Raw genomic sequence first — 17,604 nt, forward strand, 5'->3', positions numbered from 1 at the left:
CTCCAGGGGGCCTAGGACACTCGAGGCGGGGTCCGCGGGGGCCCTGGCTGCCCAGGTCTAGATGTCCTTTCCGCGAGCTGGGCATTGCTTACCCTGATTCAGAGCCCGCCGGACGGCGGGTGGAGGGGGGATCCCGTTTGGCGGGGACTGAGACTGGGGACCTGGGAGTGCGTGCGGCCCGAAGCACCCCCTTCTGCGCGCCCCAGCAGGGGAGCCCGGGCCCCCGCCCCCCGCAGCCGTGGCAGCGCGCCCCCGCGGCCGGGGTGTGGGAGGGAGGCTCCCCGGGGCCTCGCGGGGGCGGCGGGGAGGGAGGACGCGCGGCCCCGCCTCCTCCCGGGCGGGATAATTGAACCGCGCGGCCCGGCCCAGCGTTGGCTGCCCAGGCTCGGCCGAGCGTGGAGCCGCTGCCGCCGCGCGGGTGAGCCAGGAGCCGCCGCGCCTTTGTCCGCCGCCGCCCGCCCGCGCCCGCCGGCCCCATGGAGCGCGCCGCGCCGCTGCGCCCGGTCCCGCTGCCGCTGCTGCTGCTTGGCGGCCTCTCGCTGCTGGCGGCCCGAGGTAGGGCGCCCCGGGCCCACGGTCCCCGCTGTAATGTCCCCGTCCCGGCCCCCTGGCCGCGCTACTTGGAAGTTCTGCAGCTGACAGAACTCGGAGCCGCGTGCGCCGCCCAGCGCTGCGCATCCGGGGCGGTCATCGTGCAGTTTCCAGAGCCGCTGGCCCCAGGACGTCCGCTCCCCTCTCCTCTCTCCTGGCTCTGTCCTAATACTTCCCTTCGCTTGGGGGACTTGTCTTAAAGACGGGACCCTACCCCCACATCCCTCTTCCCAAACGCACCCTGCAGCGGGCCTTTCGTCGTCCACCTTCTTACTCCAGTCTCGCGTAGACTCAGCTGCGAAGACCCCCGCCCTGGGTCCTAGGGATGGGGAACACTTTGTCCCAGAAGCGCCCGTGGTGTGTCTTTTCCCATGCCCCAACCCCACCTGAGGTGGGGGCTGTTGTACCCATCTTGCTGATGAGCAAACTGAGGGGTGGGAGCAGTAATTTGTCCAAGAGACAGCCTGTTACTGGGTAGGGGAGTGGACAGGAAGAAATCAGAAAGTAAGGGAGAAGTCTGCAGGTCTTCAAGGTGAGGGTGGGCGTTGGGATCTGGCCATCTCCTCCCTTCCTGCCCTGCTGGGACACAGGGTAGTGCTTCTACCAGGCCTCATGTTCAGCTGGGACAGGGGACAGGCCACTTCCAAACCTACCACCCTCCTAGCAGATCGGTGGTCCAGACCTCCTTTCCCAGCCCTGGACTGGCAGCACAGGGATGGTGCCACCCAGGCTGCACCGCTCTCTCCCTGAGCCTCCAGGCCTTGGGGGGGAGGCTTGGGGGGGCAGCAGTCCCAGTGCCTATGGATGCCTATGGACCACAGCAGCTGCCGGGCAGTAGAGCCATGACCTCTGACCTCTCTGCCGTCCCTGTGGCTTCTCAGGGCCATTAGCCAGGCCTGCGCTGCAGGAGTCTTTGTCTCTCCAGAGGCCCAGGTCCAGACCACCCTTGGAATCTCGGATTCTTTATCCCTGGTTTAGTTTAGTTTCTTTTGAATTCTCTGATCACCACCCTCCTCCTTGGTCAAAAGGTCACTTGTCCCAGATAATGCCTGCAGGGGACTTAAGAAGAGAGGGCAGGAGGGGGACAAGGTGGGGGGATGACTGCAGAGGCTTCTGGCTCACTTGCTGCTGCAGGCCTCTGGGGCTCTGCTTGTTCTGGGCACTGGCTCCATCCTGGGTGTTCCTGGGTCGCTCCTCAGGTTGGGGACTGTGGGGAGGCGCAGGGCTCGTGTCCCCTGTACCCCCGGGAGTTCCTGGGGGACTTGGAGGAGAAGGTGCTTGGGCAGGAGCTGGTGTCGCTGTTGGAGTGAAGACCCAGGCCGGGCCTTGGAGCTGTCAGGCAGGCAGCCCCAGACCTCAGAGACCCTGCTAGATCTAGAGAGAAGGTGTAGGCAACCCTCAGGAGTCCGGAAGCCCCGAGTCCTCCATCACTGTCCCTTCCCTGTACTTTTGGAGAAAACGTTCCCCTTGCATGTTTGACTTTGAGGACCCAGGGGTGGGCTAGCCTGGAGCCACTTGCTCCCTCACTGACCTGTCGTCCTGGAAAAGCTCTCAACTTGGAGGGTTTAAAAAGTCTGAGAGAGCAGAGCTGCGCCGTCCTGTGGCCTTAGCTGCTTCTTGGGGACAGAACCCTCTTTGAGTTTGGAGGCTTAGTTTGGTGTAATCTGGGGAGAGGGGAGTAGAATATTCCAGTTCCTTCATGCAGCCTGCAGCCTTTTAAGACTGGGTAACGCCGCCACTAGGCCTCAGAGAGCTATGGGGACCCATCTTGGAAAAGACAGTGAGCCCTTTTGCTGGTCTGCTGGAACTCACTTGGTACTGGACCACGTAGAAGGGCCCTGGCCTTTCTTGGGGCAGAGGTGAGGGCCTGTCTGTGCTGCCCAGCTTCACGCAGTGCTGGTGTGGGAGGGAGTGGGGGAGGTGGGTGTTGGGAAAACAGTTGTGTTTTCTCTGAGGCTTTCTTGGCCTTTGACTGCAACTGGGCAGAGTTTCCCACTGATTAAAAGAAAGCCTGCTGGGAGAACAAAGGCCTGGGAGGACTTGGCTCCGGACCATGTGGCATGCAATGTGCTCCTGGAGGTTTCCCAGTCCGAAGGTGGGGCCGAGTGCTTGATGCAAGGAGACAAGCCTGGGGTGCTCTGGGTGGGGGTGGCCCCGGGGCCTCTCCTGGTACTGCCCAGGGACCCCAGCTCGGCTGCATGCGTCGCCCCTGCTGGACTGGCCTGGGACAGGGCACTCATCTTCAGATTCCAAGGGACTGGAAACCAGTCTGCTTCTCTTCAGAAATGCCCGTGGATGGCTTGGACCACGGTGTCTGTTATCATTAGCCGTCATTGGTGTTGACCATTCCTGGGTGAGAAGATGGCTTTGCCCAAGACTGCTCTGACTCTTCTGTTGATGCTGGCTCTCCAGCCTGTAGCTGTGCAGCAGACCCAACAGCTGCACAGTGCTGGACGGGCAGAGGCATCCACCCATCCCTTCTCTCAGTCTCTGCCGAGGCCCAGCTCTGGGGCTGGATACTGCTCTAGGTCTCGGGGGTGTGGCAGGAAAGGAGAGAAACCCCACCTTTCCCTCCAAGTGGCTTACATCCCCCAGGAGATCTAGAAAATGACAGAGGGAGCCCTCTGGCAGAGTCAGGAAGCCTTCCTGGAGGAAGCAGCATGCCAACTGAGAGCTACAGGAGGAGACCTGGCTGAGTTGGTGGGCAGGGCTGGAAGGATGGCAGAAGGAAGGGCATGAGCAATGTGGGACTCCAGGGAACTTGCAGGAGTTCAGCCCCCTCTTCACAGCTGTGGAAGACCCCTGCCTGAGATTCCCTGAAGGACAGGGTCTATGACTGAAAGTCGCAATGGGCAGGGCTGCCTTGCAGGTGACATCTTATGAAAGAGGTTCCAACCAGGCACATTGTAACTTTACCTGCACATTTTATACCACTAAAGATTTTCCTTTTGCAAAATATCAAATCGTAACAATTGGATTAGTAGGAGCTTTGGCAGGCTTGGTCATTCTAGGTGCCTTGTAAGGCTCTCAGCTGTGGCCACATAACACGTCAGGCATGGGAAGGGGACCCATTTTGCCAACTTTGCTGGGATCAGAGACCCTTCAGACTGGAGAGCAGCCCGAGGGGAAAGTCATCTGCCCAGCTCACAGCTCAGGGCAGATAGGCCATTCTGGAAGCTGGGCGGGCTCCACCACCTTTCGCCTCCAGGCTGGCCCTGGCTGAGGCTGGATCAGGGGAGGCTGGGTGTCCGTTGCTCCAGCAGCCTGCAGGCTATCAGGAGCCTCCTCCGCTGGGGCCAGCCCTGGAAGGGGTCAGATGTGCTAGTCTGAAAGTGACTGAGAGAGAGTGGCCCCGTCGCGTACCCTCTTGCTCTGTTTCCTTCTCTATGGCTTGAGAGTGTGCTCTGCTCTGGGGGATTATTAAAACCGAGGGTTTTTGGTTTGTAAATAACATGGCTCTCAACAACCCAGGGAGTAGGCGACCCAGCATTCGCCCGAATCTCCTTTTCCTTCTGAATCAATCATGTCACTTGCGGGAGTAAAAATGGACTGCAAGATTTGATTTTTACGTTAGAAGTCTTGTTTCTTATTTTGGTTTAAAAACTCTCTGTGGACCTGGGAGTCAGTGCTGCCGTGTAGTCAGGGGACAGCTGGAGCCCTGTCTGCCCAGCATCCTCTCTCCGCAGCCTGGAGGCTGGGCGCCTGTCTCAGGGCCCTCACACTAATCTCATGAGGAGTCACATCGTCCCCATCATGCAGGGGAAGACACTGAGATGCAGAGAGGCAGGGAGCATGTCCCAGCCTCCAGGCCTCCAGGCAGTGCCATTCTGCTCACCAGGACAGTCAGTGGCCTCACCTGCCCAAGACTGGTCTAAAGTCCAGCTTTAGGAGAAGCTGCTTTCTTGCAGACGTAGAGTGTGGGTTGACCTTTAAAGGCAGCACAGGGTTCGGAGCCCACTTCTCTGGTCTTGGGCCGTGTCCTGAATCCTCGCCACCCCTGCCCCACTTGCTGAGGTCATTTGCTCCTTCATTCATTCCCAGCAGGACTGGGCGACTGCTCAGCAGGCATGGGGCAGAATGTAGAGTGAGACGCAGCCCACCCCCTCCTCCTGGTGCTGATCATTTGTGCTAAGTGCTGGAAAGTGCAGGGAACAAAGAGACCATGCACGACAGGAAACAGATGTGCCTGATGTGAGCCTGCGTGCTGGGGGCCGGCTAGGGAGGGTGCTGGAGGAAGGGGCCGGGAGCTGGCATGGCCAGAGGGGCCCCTGGATCGCCTGGATCCAACAAGCAGGTGCAGAAGATGCATGGTGGGTGGCGAGAGAGGCAGAAGCCACTGGGGGAGGGGTCCTGGAGGCCCAGGGGGCCCTCGGAGCTCAGCAGGATGTTGCAGAGATGGCCGGGCGTGCACAGCCCACGTGCTGTCTGTGCTCAGTATGGTGGCTGCCCCAGGGAGCCTGGGGGCGGTCACTCGCCTCACCTTTCCAGCTGTACCACCTGTCCTTTCTCTCTTGCTGCCTCCTTCTGGCTGTTCTTCTGGCTGTCCTTCTGGCTGTCTCTCTTGCTGCCTCAGACCCTCGTGATCTCTTTGACTGCTGGGGACATACTCAGGAGTGGCAGGTGAAGCTTCAAGGACACAAGAACTCTTGTGTGGGGCTGGGCTCTGGAGCCCTAAGAGCAGATGCCAGCTCACCCTGGTTCTTCCTGAGGATGCCTGGTGGCCGAGTCTGTCCTCGTCCTGGTCCTGTGAGCCATGCAGAGGCTGACGGCTGCCCAGGGCCCTGCTGGGCTGGGCTGTCTCCCGGTTCTCTTTGGCCTTTCCTGTCAGGATCTCCACAGCTGGCAATTTCTTGCATTTCTGCCTTCCTGGTTCCCAGGGTTCCTGGACCCTAGGGAGTCCCCTCAGCTCTGCCACAGCTTTGCAGAAGGTGCCAGGGCCGATGGGCATGGTTCCTGCAGGGTGTGTGAACTCAGGAGGCACCGAGACAGAGGTGGCAGGCTCCCGAGTGCCTGCGCTCACCCAGCTTTGCCCCTTCTTATTTTGTTCAATGAGAATATTAAAGCAAAGGACCAGCAGGAATCCGACCAACAGCTGTCTGGGATCGTCACCATTTCACAATCGTAAAGGACATTTTAATACCACAAATTTGGGAAGGACAGTTTCAGAATAAGAGAACTTTAAATGGCATCGGGCGAGTCTATGGCAAGCCTCTTTGCTTTGCCTGTCATTTTGTAGCAATCGGTGGAAGTTTTGTCAGCCCAGGGCCTGAACACAGTGAGGCCAGGCCCTCCATCCAGCTGACATGTAGAAACAGGCGAGGCTTCCTCCGCAGGGAACTCCTGAAGCTGGTGAGGACCAGTCGCCGGCCTGGAGGTCTGGGCCCAGGGTCTCCCCACTGCAGCACTAGCACAGTGAGCTACCTTTAGGACATTAGAGCCTACGGCTCACAGGCCACCTGGGAAGGTGATTGGGCTTCGCCCCAAACCCCTGCCATGTTCTGGGAGCTTCCACCCAAAGATGGGTAACGCGTCCCTCCGAGTGACAGCCCCGTCTCGGGAAGACCAGGTGGCCATGCTGTCACTACTCCTTGAGGGCCTCTCCCCTGCTCCTCTGAACCAGAGCCTCTCTCTGCCTGAGCGCGTGCAGCCTGCTGCTGGCGTCCGTCGTTGCGACCACGATCCATGGTCCACGCCAGAATCTTTAGGAAGCCTGACTTACCTGGGCGATTGAGTCTCTCTGCCGAGACCGACACCTGGGAGCTGAGCCCCCGTGCCCTGAACACCAGGTGCTTCAGGGTGTCTCTTTCCAGAAGAGGGGTGCTGGCGGGGTGGGTGTAGGCCACCCTGCAACATGTCTGTCCCCGGAGTGTGCCATTCCACCAGAGCAGCTTCTCCCGGATTTCAAAGACTCTTGCTCCTGTGGTCAGGGTACAGACTGAGGCCCTTCTCCTGGATTGCCCTGTTCATCTTCCCACCCTGCACTGCTTGCACACACCCCACCATGCCCATGAAGGAACCAGGCTCCTGGGGTTAGTGAGGTGGGCAGCCAGGTCGAGGCTGGCCCCTGCTCTTAAAATTTATTTATTTATTCTTGGTACTGGGCACTGAACACGGGGGAGCTTTACTACTAAGTTAAATCCTGCCCTTTGTTGTATTTTATTTTGAGCAGGGTCTTGCTAAGTTGCTGAGGATCTCATTAAGTTGCTGAGACTGGCCTCACGCTTTGGATCCTCCTGCCTCAGCCTCCTGGGTTGCTGGGTATGCCACGGTACCTGGCAGGGCTGGGTAATTTCACCCTGGCACTGTCCTTGAAACTTTTGGTGCGAGGTTAACTATATTTACAAGGGGCTTGTTCTTGGCTGGCAGTGAGTGTTCTTGGTGGATCTTGTCACATGGTCAGATGACAGGAGTCAAATTGGAACTATGGTTGATGAGAGTTTCTTCTCAGACAAAAAAGGAGCTACTCAGTGAGAGAAGATTCCAGAACCTGGCAATGGGGTATTGAGTTGAGGGACAGGTGGTCTGGGTGGGCTTGGGAGTGTCCAGGGTGGGCTTGGGAGTGTCCAGCGTGGGACTTACCTGAAAATATAGATTACAGAGCTGCATGGCCGTTGGTGGCAGGGGGACGGGGGCGGGGCAGGGACGGCCCGTGTGCTCCAGGTCACTCCTGACTGTATGTTCCAGGTCTTCTAGGTGCAGAGGGCTTGTGGGGGGTTGCTTGATCTTTGGCCTTTGACGCGTGTTGCCAGTGGGACTGTGACTGGTGGACAGCTGGGCAGACGCCGTGCCCTCTGGGAAACTTGGCACCCGTGAGGCCCGTTAGCCCCAGGTCTCTTCCCAGCTGTGGATCTGGGGCCGGCATTGACAGGACTCCGCTTTTGTGGTGCCCTGATAAAGCTCAGACGACCCTGTGACCCAGGTCAGTGAGCCTCAGCCCTGCCAGTGCCTCAGGAGGCCCCTGGAGACGTGTGACCCCGGTATGGTTTTTGTTTTTGTTCTTTTTCCTTGAATTTCTAAAATCATCTTTTTTTTTTTTTTTTTTTTTTTTTTAAAGGCCACAGTTTACATAGTTGCTAAACATTTTGGCTTTTCCGTTTGGAGTCTCCGTCGAGCCTTCTGTCTCTGGTCCAGGTGCCCTGCGAGAACATTGTAAAATACAGTTGGCCCGTTACTCTCTGCACAGCCTTCAGACCAGGACTGGGAGCAGCAGCGGCTGAGGAAGCCGAGCTTGTGGGCAGAGCATGGGTGGGCAAGGTGGCCCACAGGCACTGCCTTTGCTCCTGGAGATTAAACCCGGGGCACTTTACCACTGAGCTACAGCCCCCACCCCCAGCCCTTTTAATTTTTTATTTTGAGATTGGGTCTTCCTGAGTTGCTGAGGCTGGCTTTGAACTTGCAATCCTCTTGCCTCAGCCTCTGGAGTTGCTAGGATTATAGGCGTGAGCCACTGCACCCAGCTTAAGTGTATTTTTTATTGTAGTAAAATATACATCACATAAAATGTGCCCTCCTAACCAGTTCAGATGACAGGTAAGTTCATGTTGTCATGCCGTGTCACCACCTGTCATCTGCAAGCTGCTCATCTTCCCACTCCCTCCCCTGCCCCGGTAGCCCCCGTCTCACTGTGAACCTGATTCCTCTCGGAACTTGTTAGGCGCCTTCATCTTGGGCCACCAAGTCTGCGCTTCTGACCTGAAGTGATTTTCATAATGGAGCAAAACTTGCTTGCTTGGAAGGGACAAATCTGAAAACAGCCATTTGCCTTTCTAATTGGAATGTGGCTTGGAGGAGACGCATCTGGGTGGGGTGGGGACCACATGGGCTTTTGTGCTTGGGAGCGCCTGGCCCTGCCCGTCTCATGGAAATGCCTGGGAAGTGCCTGGGAAGACGTGGGTGGCTTGGCTTACTTTGGAGCCCACGCTAATAACAGACCTTGTCTTTTGTGAGACACACACGGCGTTTAAAGACCAACCTGCTGCAGAGAGTGCCTTGTTTGGGGGTCTCCAGCCATGCCCAGGGGGTCTCCAACTGCCGTCCTGTTCTGTGGACCCCTCCTCTCCCTGCGGCTCAGTGTTTCTCTGTCAGCCTGGGGACAGCCAGTGCTGAACTCCCAGGAAAAACGCGGTCATCTCCAGGGCTAGGAACTTGCAGTTCTGTGGCCTCTGGCTTGGCCTGAAATTCTAATCAGCCCTTCACTCTGCCATGGTGGCTCAGCCTGGGGATTTCCCCTGGGGTCACCTACCCAGCAGCCTCTGCACTTTAAGGGTGATCCTACCCCTCAGCACCCCCGCCCTGGCTCCTTGTAACTAATACTTTGTGAACCTCCGTGTGTGTGCAGGGCATGGAGAGTGCTACGGGGACAGGGAGAGCAGCAAGATGCCACCACTGGCTGCGGGGACAGAAGAGCTTCGGAGGCTGCCAGAACAGGCCTGATGCTTGAGCCTAGGGCCTAGGAGCCGGAGGGTGCCAGGGACTCAGTGTCCACTGAGCGCTGGGCACAGCTGGCCACATGCTGGTTTGGGATGGTGCAGCAGGCCCTGGTGGGGACATGCTAATTATGGCCATGTCACTGGTCACTTCATTCAGTTTCTGTTCTTAATTCTGCTTGAAGTTTGGGTTCTAAGAAGTCACTAAGGTGACTGATGGTTTGGTCCCAGGGTACCCACAGGTATGTGTTTTGTAAGAGAGCAGTGAAATGTGGAGGGGAGGCAAGGAAACAGGAAGGCCCTGACAACTCCCCGTGCGCCCAGTGACCTGCAGTCTGGCCGCACAAGCCCCGCCACCCGTGGCTGTGGCTGAGGTTAAGCCCTCTGCCGGAATCTGCCCGGGAGCTGGAGTGGGGACTCAGACCTGGGTCTGTCTGTCCTAGAGTGCTTACTTCCCGGCACGTCCCCAGAGCAGCTGCAGTCCTCCCAGAGGCCCGTTCTCCCTGCAGACCCCTCTCAGCTTGGGCTAGAGCTCCCAGCACATTCCCGGCAGATGCCTCGGCCTTGACCAGGAGCCACGAGCCAGGCCAGTCCCTGCTCTTTGGCCTCCCGCAGGCCTCCCACAGGCCACAGGTGCCCACTGGACACCCTGAGGGTCCCTGCACAGCTGCAGCTGTGCACACGCCACCTCCTCATGAGCAGCAAGGGTCAGAAAACATTCCTGCCCTGCCCCCTCTCCTCCCTGGCTCTGGTCTAGGCAAATAATTGTATCTTTAGGGGCACAGATTTAAATCACAGCGTCCCCCGAGCTGTTTACTCCTTCCCGAGAGTCAAACATTGCAAGTGACCCCAGCCCTAGGCAGGGGAAGTGGGCGAGAACGTGTGCCACTTCTCAACTGTGTGACTGACCACGTGACGAGTTTCAGGACCTGGGGGCAATGGGGGTGGGCAGATGAATAGACCTTGTCTGCAGGGCCTGTCATGGTCAGGGTGCTTGGGGTTTATTGGTTAGGACAAGGACAGTAATGTCCCTCCTGCCTCCCCTCCACCCCTCTGTGTCGTGTCCCCTGCTGGGCTCTTCCTGGTCTGAGGAGGCAGAGCCGATTCCTGCACCCCCAGGGTCCCGTGGTGGAGGCTGATCCTAGGCCAGAGCCCCCACATTGCCCCAGCCCTGGGGCTGCTCAGCACATTCGCACTGCCTTCCAGGGACATTCCGAGTTTCCTGGTGGACTGAAGGGCTAAGCCTCTGATTGTCCCGCTGAGGAGAGGTGCCCTGGGCCCGGGGCCCGCTAAGTTCCTGCCCCACTGAGTGCTGGCAGGCGTCTGTACTCCCTGCTTTGGCTCTTCTGCGTGTGGGGGTGGCTCTTCCGTGGGGGTGACACTCTGAGACCAGCCATCCCTCCCGCGCTCCCGGGGTGACGGCGAGTCAGGCCCTGTTGATCACTTAACGCGTGACCAAGCCACTGTTCAAAAGTGTGTCCACCTTCTCAGCGACCTGCTGCGGCCTTCCACCTGCTTTGGCACTGAGGAAGCTGTGACAGGGTGCAGTGGTCTGGCCAGGGCCGCAGAGGAGCTGCAGCTGGCATTGGGGCCGAGCTCATTTGGTTCCAAAGCTGCCACCCTTTCTGCTCAGCTGTTTGCTATGTGCCAGCTCTTGTGTTGAGGGGTAAGAGAACGGAAATGGACCCCACTCTGAGGACCTGGGTGCCTGGCTTGGTGATGCTGAGGTGGAACGTCAGAGGCTGGTGGTCTGAGTGCCCAGCCAGGGTGCCCAGGCAGGGTGTCCAGGCAGGAGCCTGGGCCCCTGAGTCAGGCTGGGTGGGCAGGCCGGCTGGGAGGGGAGGTGACAGGAAGGGTGAGGGGCAGAACTGGAGAGGAGACAAGAGCTAAGGGCTGGAGTGTGGGGTGATCGTGCTGGGGGTCCGCCACCCGGGAGAGTGTCTTCTGTCACTGCCTGCAGGCTGTCACCGTCATCTGGGGCTTGAACCACAGCTCTCCTCTACACAGGGGTCCTGTGTTCTGTGAATACTGTCTAAACAAAATAAGCTGGAGTGAGAGTGAGCCAAGGACAGCGCACAGGAGCCAGGAGGGGTCGGGTGGTGGTGCCCCGGCACCGGTGACGACGGCCAGCTTTGGCGATCTGGGGCCTGAGACGTCAGACCACTGATCAGAGCAGCCTGTGAGGAGGCCTCCGTGTTCACCACCATCAGGGACCACAGTGGGGACAGCTTGGGGGTGGCCGTGGGCCCTGGGGGGCAGGCTTTCACCCTTGACCACCTGGCCAGCCCAGGGGAGGCGGAGGATGGCAGGATGGGCAGGGACATCGTTCACTGCAGAAAGCTGCTTGGTCCTCCAGGAGCTCTGGGGATGGGGAACCCCAAAATAGCCATGGGGATGTGACGCAGGGTGAGGCCCCGCTCCGGCCAGTGGAATGGCCCTGCGGAGCCTCAGCCCCATGTGCACTGGCCATGCCGATCCCGAATGCTCCTCCTCCTCTTCTCAGAGGGGACAGACGCTCAGAGCTTGTGGTGGCCGAGGCTGCATAGTCAGGCCAGGGGTTCAGGAAGTCTTGGCCTGGCTCATGAGCAAGACTCCCTCTGGGCCAGGCCAGGGCCAGCTGTGGAAGAGTAGGGAGCTCAGTAGGGCACCGTGCCCTCCAGCCTGCTGGCACTTACCCCAAGGGCCCTGGGAAGCTGTTAGTAAGGAAGCCTGGTGCTTCTTAAGCCTGTTTGCAGTGTCCTGCTGGGAGGTGGCCTCTGCCTGGCAGCTGAGGCCATGATCAGGTCCTTCCTGGACTGCCGTCCCTTACGTTGAGAGTGAACCATGTGGCACCTGGGGACCCAGCTGTGCCTCCCAGGGGCACGGCAGGGTCTTCTCCTTCCCACCAGCAGAGGGCCCAGGGTTCTGAGCAGAGCGCCCTGGAGCCACAGCCTGGACTGGCACAAGGACCTGGGCTCCCGGCTCGGTCTGGCGCTGAGATGTAGGCTGGCTGCTCAGCCAGGGGACTGTGCTCGGGGCCCAGCCTGCCCTGTCCTCACCAGCCTCTGGGAGTCTCTGTGCAGAATTTGAGGGTTTCTGGCAGACGAGGGTGGAAGCTCTGTGCCTGTGGCCATGATTTCACTGCCAACTCCTCTTCCTGCCTCCGAGAACCCTCTCCAGTATCCCCTGCAGGGGCTCAGGCTGGGCGGTGCCTCTGGGTCACATGGGCAGTGACCCTGTTCCCGTCCCCTGTATATGGCTGGGGCAGGGGTGCTGAGCAGCACCCCATCAGACTTGGGGAAGGAGCAGGCTGCCTTCTGGAGCCGTGGAGGTCTCTGTCCTCCTTGGTAGAGTGACTCAACGATGTGCTGTCACCCACTGCCCTGCCGTACTGGCCGCATGTTCTGGTCAGGACCTAAGGAAGCAGCTGTCCTGCTGGTGGGGCCGGAAGGGTGGGCACCCCACGTGGCGACTCACCTGCCGCTTGCTCTCTCCCCCACAGTGGGCGCAGACGTCCCCATGGAGGCTTGCTGTGCAGATGGACATCGAATGGCCACTCAGCACCGAGATTGCTCCCTGCCATACACCTCGGAGTCCAAAGAGTGCAGGTGTGTTTGCCTGAGACCTCCTTCTGACCAGGGCAGTGTTTCCCTAGGGGAGAGTGGGGGAGGAAAGGACCCCAGGAAGAGGCCGGACTCACCCGTGGGCCCAGCCGGATCTGCTTCCCCCTCCCCTGCTCCCGCAGGCCTCTCACAAGACCCTTCCCTCCCTTCTAGGCCACCTGTGTACAGGGCTCCTGTCCCCTTTACTGGACTGGAAGCAAGGAGAGTGGGCTTGGCCTCCAGCCTGTCATGACTAGGCAGCTCTGGGAGAGTCTGTTTTCTCCAGAGGGAGGGTGTTTGTCGTGGGGGTCAGATGGGATCATGGGACTGGATGCTTTGCCAGTGGACACCTGCAGGTTCAGAGGCCAGGCCCAAATCAAGAGTTCCATGGACAGTTGTCCACCTTATTCAACAGTCAACATCTGGGTTGACTTCTTCTCTCCCTAAATTGACACAAGCATCCTCAAAGTTTGGGGACAATATACACTTAGAATAAGTGATGAAAATAGGTGACGTTGATCATTGTCATAAAAAGAATAGCAAGCTTCTTCAGAGCACCTACTGCGTGCTGTGCACTTGACACGGACCATCCCATTTCACTTTGTTATTAACCCATTTCACAGACAAGGAAACCAGTAAGTGGTGACGGTGGCATCCGAGCCATGCCTGGGGCTGGGAGCAGGTGTCGGGGGGCAGGGGGGCTCCCTGGGTTGCTGCTCCTGTTTCCTCCGCCTCTAGTCTGACTCTGTGCTGCCTGGACTCTTGGCACTGTGGGTGCTGGTTGGACAGCTGTCACAGGAAGATGCGCAGAGACATCTCTTTTGCCTCCAGGGCAACTTTGAATCCGTGCTGGCATTGAGTGCAGCTGCTGCCTGCCAATGGTGATGGGTGACGTAGATCTGACCAAGGAAACTTGAAAAGTCGAACGCATGAGAGACCAAACAAAGGAAGAGAAAGCAGGGACCTCGGATGTGGGACTGACCGGAAGTCCACGCGGCCAGGGCTGTGGGGAGCCCATGAGTGTGAGCGGAGGCCTTGGCTGGCAGGGTGCCTAGCGCTGCAGATGTCAGAGGGACCCCTGGCGGTCCTGTGGCCAGGCTGCGAATTGAGCGCCAAGGGTTCTGCTGACTGCTGACCCGGGCAGCCTGGCCCCGAGGGATGAGGGCGGGGAGCCGAGAGCTGGGCCAGTTGGGTCCTCAGTTTCCCCAACACACCTCTCCTACAGGGCTGGTAAGACTATTGCAGACGATGCCTGAAACGAGAGGCACCAAGCCACACCCGTGCGTGTCTGTCTCCACGGCACTGCAGATGGGGTCTCAGACCACAGGCATTGGCCTCCGTGCCGATCTGGAGGCCGGAAGCCCAAGACCTGTGCCTCTGTGCCCGGGGCACTCGTTCGTGACCTCGTCCCAGCAGGGACACCTTTCACACACACATCAGGGGATTCCTGACGTCCTAACCTCAGAGCAGACAGAACCAGCATCTTCCCTGGGAGGCGCAATTGTCCCTGGGCTCCTGTTGACCCTTTGTGTGTCCCATGGTGCTCCCTCCACACATGGGGCCTTGGAAAATTCTGGCTGGCTGGTGTGAGTTTCGTGTCCCCAGAACGTTACTGAGTGCCCTGGACACACCTCGGGGCTCATGGGGGCGACTGGCCCTTTGCTTTGCTGAGGCCAGTTGGCTCATCCCGGGGCTCATTCACAGGCAGGGGCAGAGTGTTCTGTGGGACTCGCTAGTTTAAGCTCGGGAAGAGGAGGGGCGGAGGAACGGTGGGAGAACCCATGCTGAGCCTTCTGGGCAGGACTTGAGGGTGGGGCCGCCTGGGGTTCTCAGGGTTGGCTCCCCTGGGTGGCAAGGGCTCAACCAGGCTGGCTGGGGCTGGGTGGCCTGAGGCTGTAGCGGTGATGTGTGCTGGGTGGGCGGGCGATGCTGGCTGAGGTTCCTCCGTTCACGGCTATCTCATGCTGGGCTCTGATCAGGGTCCATCATTCCCCAGGATCCAAATCCCCCTAAAACCCTGGGCTAGATGACACCCGAGCCTCGTCCTCTAGGAGGAACTTGGCCCATGGGGTGCCCACACCAGCAGCTGTCCTCGAGCAAATGTCCCCAGCAGCCTGTGTTTGTGTCACCAGTGTGGCTGAGGCAGCGTTCTGGCTGACTGGCATGTCAGGGAGTGAATAGGCAAGGCCCCGGGCCTTGGCGAGCTCGTGTCCCACAGGTGGGTGACAGCAAAGAGCAATAAGTAAGTGTTCGGTTTGTGAGAAGGCCGGGTGTGCCACGTGGGGAAGAGAACCCCAGGAGGGAGGGGGGTCTCGCGGTCAGGGCAGAGCTAGCCCTTAGAGCATTTGGGGCTGGCCTCACTGAGCAGGACCTCTGAGCCAGGCCCTGAAGGAGGCAAGAGAGCCAGCTGTGTGGAACGTGGGGAAGGGCATCCAGGCTGGGGAATAGCCAGTGTGGAGGCTCAGAGGAAGGCAATGCCAGTTGACCAGGCAGCGGCCAGGGGCCAGGTGGCTGCACAGAGTGAACAGTGGCTGGATGGGGCAGAAGGACGTGAGGTCAGAAGGAAACCAAGATGGCCAGGGTGCTGCAGGGCACTTGTCCTAGGCTGGGTGACCATCTCAGAGGCTGACTTGAAGTGGGCTGAGGGCTGGTGGAAGTCTCTGAGCAGAGAGGAGTGGGTGCTTATCTGTCTGAACTTGTGTTTAAAGGGACCCTGCGTGGAAAGAGGGAGGAGGGAGGAGGAGGATGGCAGCCCAGGCCCTGACTGACTGTTCAGATAATCCCAGGGGCTATGCTGGTGTCTTGGCGGGAGCCTGGGAGTGGTGGCAAGAGGCTGGCTGTGGACGTGTCTTGGAGGCGGGCTGCCAGGTTATCCTTATGGAGCAGAGTGGGACCCAGAGGTGGCAGGCACGGCTCCAGGGCTTTGCTCTGAGGGGCTGGGCGGGCAGTTTGGGTGAGAGGGGGCACTGTGGAGAGGCAACTGGGCACTGAGAGACAGATTGGGTTTGGCCCATGAGTTTAAGGTGCCCTTTGGACATCCAAAAGGAGAACCGGCGGCCTCTGGGGGCCAGGTGGGCAGTGCGGGGGGGTTCTGCAGAAAGGAACACCCTCCTGCATGCTGGCCGCACGGGAGGCTGGTGGGATGGCACCCAGGCAGCCGGGCACCCTGGGGTCCTGCTACATGTGGCCAGTGGTCCTCACCTGTCTCAAAATACAAAAGAGGACTGGGGAGGATTATCCAAGATGGCCGCTCTGGCTTCGAAATGTGTTGGCAAATGGGGAGCTGCCGCTCAGGGGTGGACGTGGTCAGCCGGAGGTCCTGGAGGCGGGGTGCGGTTGGCCCGGCAGGGGTCCTGGAGAATTAAGAAAAGGAAAGAGCAACAACGTTACGCTGAAGAGCAGAAGATCCTAAAAATGAACTTCAATGAAGAACCATATTCAGGGGAAAAATGCCTGGTATGTTAGCCCAGTTACAACTTGAAGAACAGAGAGAAGCTAGAGAAAAACTGCAACAACAGAGAGAAAAAGAACACATAAGATACGTAGAAGCATTACACGCCCAGGTCCAGGAGAAAATGCAGCTGTATAATATTACTTTACCTCCTCTATGCTGTTGTGGTCCTGATTTTTAGGATGCTCATCCTGACACCTGTGCCAACAATTGTATTTTCTATAAAAACCACAGAGCATATCATCAGGCACTGCATTCAGTCATCAGTTCCTCTGAGATCTCCGAGGGAAATGCAACTCTTCGAAATGCCATTCATAATTTTGCTTCTGCACACAAACGGACTTTGAAAAATCTATAATATGAATCTGAAATCGGCTGAATCAACTGGTAGTATTTCAATCTTCATTTAAAATTAACCCTGAGAAATTGCTTTGGAAAAACTGTTAAATTGTGTCAGATGTGTTATTTGGAAAGAAATACTATTCTATGTTATAACTATCTCTGCAATTAGATCTCTGCCTTGGGACCAGGGTTGAAAGTTGACTTCCAAATTTGTCTCTTCTTTGGTGTGAGCCATAGGGAAACTGTAATTTTAAAAAATGATCAGACAAGGAAGGTCTCTTCATTTGCTCTGCTCTGATCAGAAGAGTTTGTGAGAAATCTTTGAGATTATCTTATTTATGATGTTTCCAAAAGTGTGTCTTTGAGTCTTGACACTATTGAAAATGTCTGAATGAGGCAGAAAAGAATGAAATGGGCTTCTGAGCATCTATATAGCCATTAGCTTTTCTAATTGTGTACAGCAATTAGAAATGAGAATAATCTGAATTTTATGCACATTTTCTTCTCAGAATATTCTCTATCCTGGTTTTTGTTTTAAATTATTGCCTCTTTCCCCATTCAGTGACATTGGATATAGGATTTTTTTAGTTATATTTTGTATTGCAAAAAAAGTCAAATAAACTAAGTTCAATCCTGTCTTTCAAAAAAAAAAAGAAAAAAGAGGACTGGGGCTGTGGCTCAGTGGTAAAGTGCCCCTGCGTTTAACCCTTAGTTGTAAAACAACTACCAAAGCAAACAGCCCCACCCCCTGCCACCCCAGGACCAGCATGGCTTGGCAAGTCTAGCCAGGGAGAGCATTAGGGGCAGATGACAGATGGTGGCTCTGCCAGGACAGGGCAGAGTGACCAGCTTCGTGAATCTCCCCAGAATGGCTCCTGGAAACTAGCTGGTTCTTTGGTTTCCAAACTGGGTTCCCTGGAGCCCTTGTGATTCTCAGGAACCCTTAGCAGTCCTGGAAGAGGAGGGTGTGGTTGGGCAGCTCTGTTCTCTCTCCTCCCCGTGCAGTGGAGACCCAGTACCTTCGATGCATGCGAGGACCACCAACAGCCCAAGGTCACCCCCCCCAGGGAGTGAAGGTGGATGGGGACAGCAGCCAGGATGCCCTGGGTTGACTCTTGACATGTCCTTCGCCAACCACTAGAACACCAGTTGAACAAAGGCAGGGATCCCTACCTGGGGGGACTCAGCTGCAGGGGGTGTCACAGCAGTGATG

General features: G+C 57.8%; 1 protein-coding gene across 2 annotated transcripts in view; it reads left to right on the forward strand.

The window, feature by feature from the left end:
* Nucleotides 1-366: 366 nt before the first annotated feature.
* Nucleotides 367-17,604, forward strand: part of FBLN1 (fibulin 1) — a 75,588-nt gene continuing 58,350 nt past the window's right edge. Inside the window, exons 1-2 of one of the 2 annotated variants that reach the window (XM_079142580.1) lie at nucleotides 367-555; nucleotides 12,499-12,604. In XM_079142580.1, coding sequence (XP_078998706.1) covers nucleotides 477-555; nucleotides 12,499-12,604 — 185 coding nt within the window. In that variant the 5' untranslated portion in view covers nucleotides 367-476. The remainder of the gene's footprint in view (nucleotides 556-12,498; nucleotides 12,605-17,604) is intronic. The other variant, XM_079142579.1, reaches the window with a different exon arrangement.

Source organism: Sciurus vulgaris, assembly GCF_902686455.1.
Source record: "Sciurus vulgaris genome assembly, chromosome: 5".
Taxonomy (NCBI): domain Eukaryota; kingdom Metazoa; phylum Chordata; class Mammalia; order Rodentia; family Sciuridae; genus Sciurus; species Sciurus vulgaris.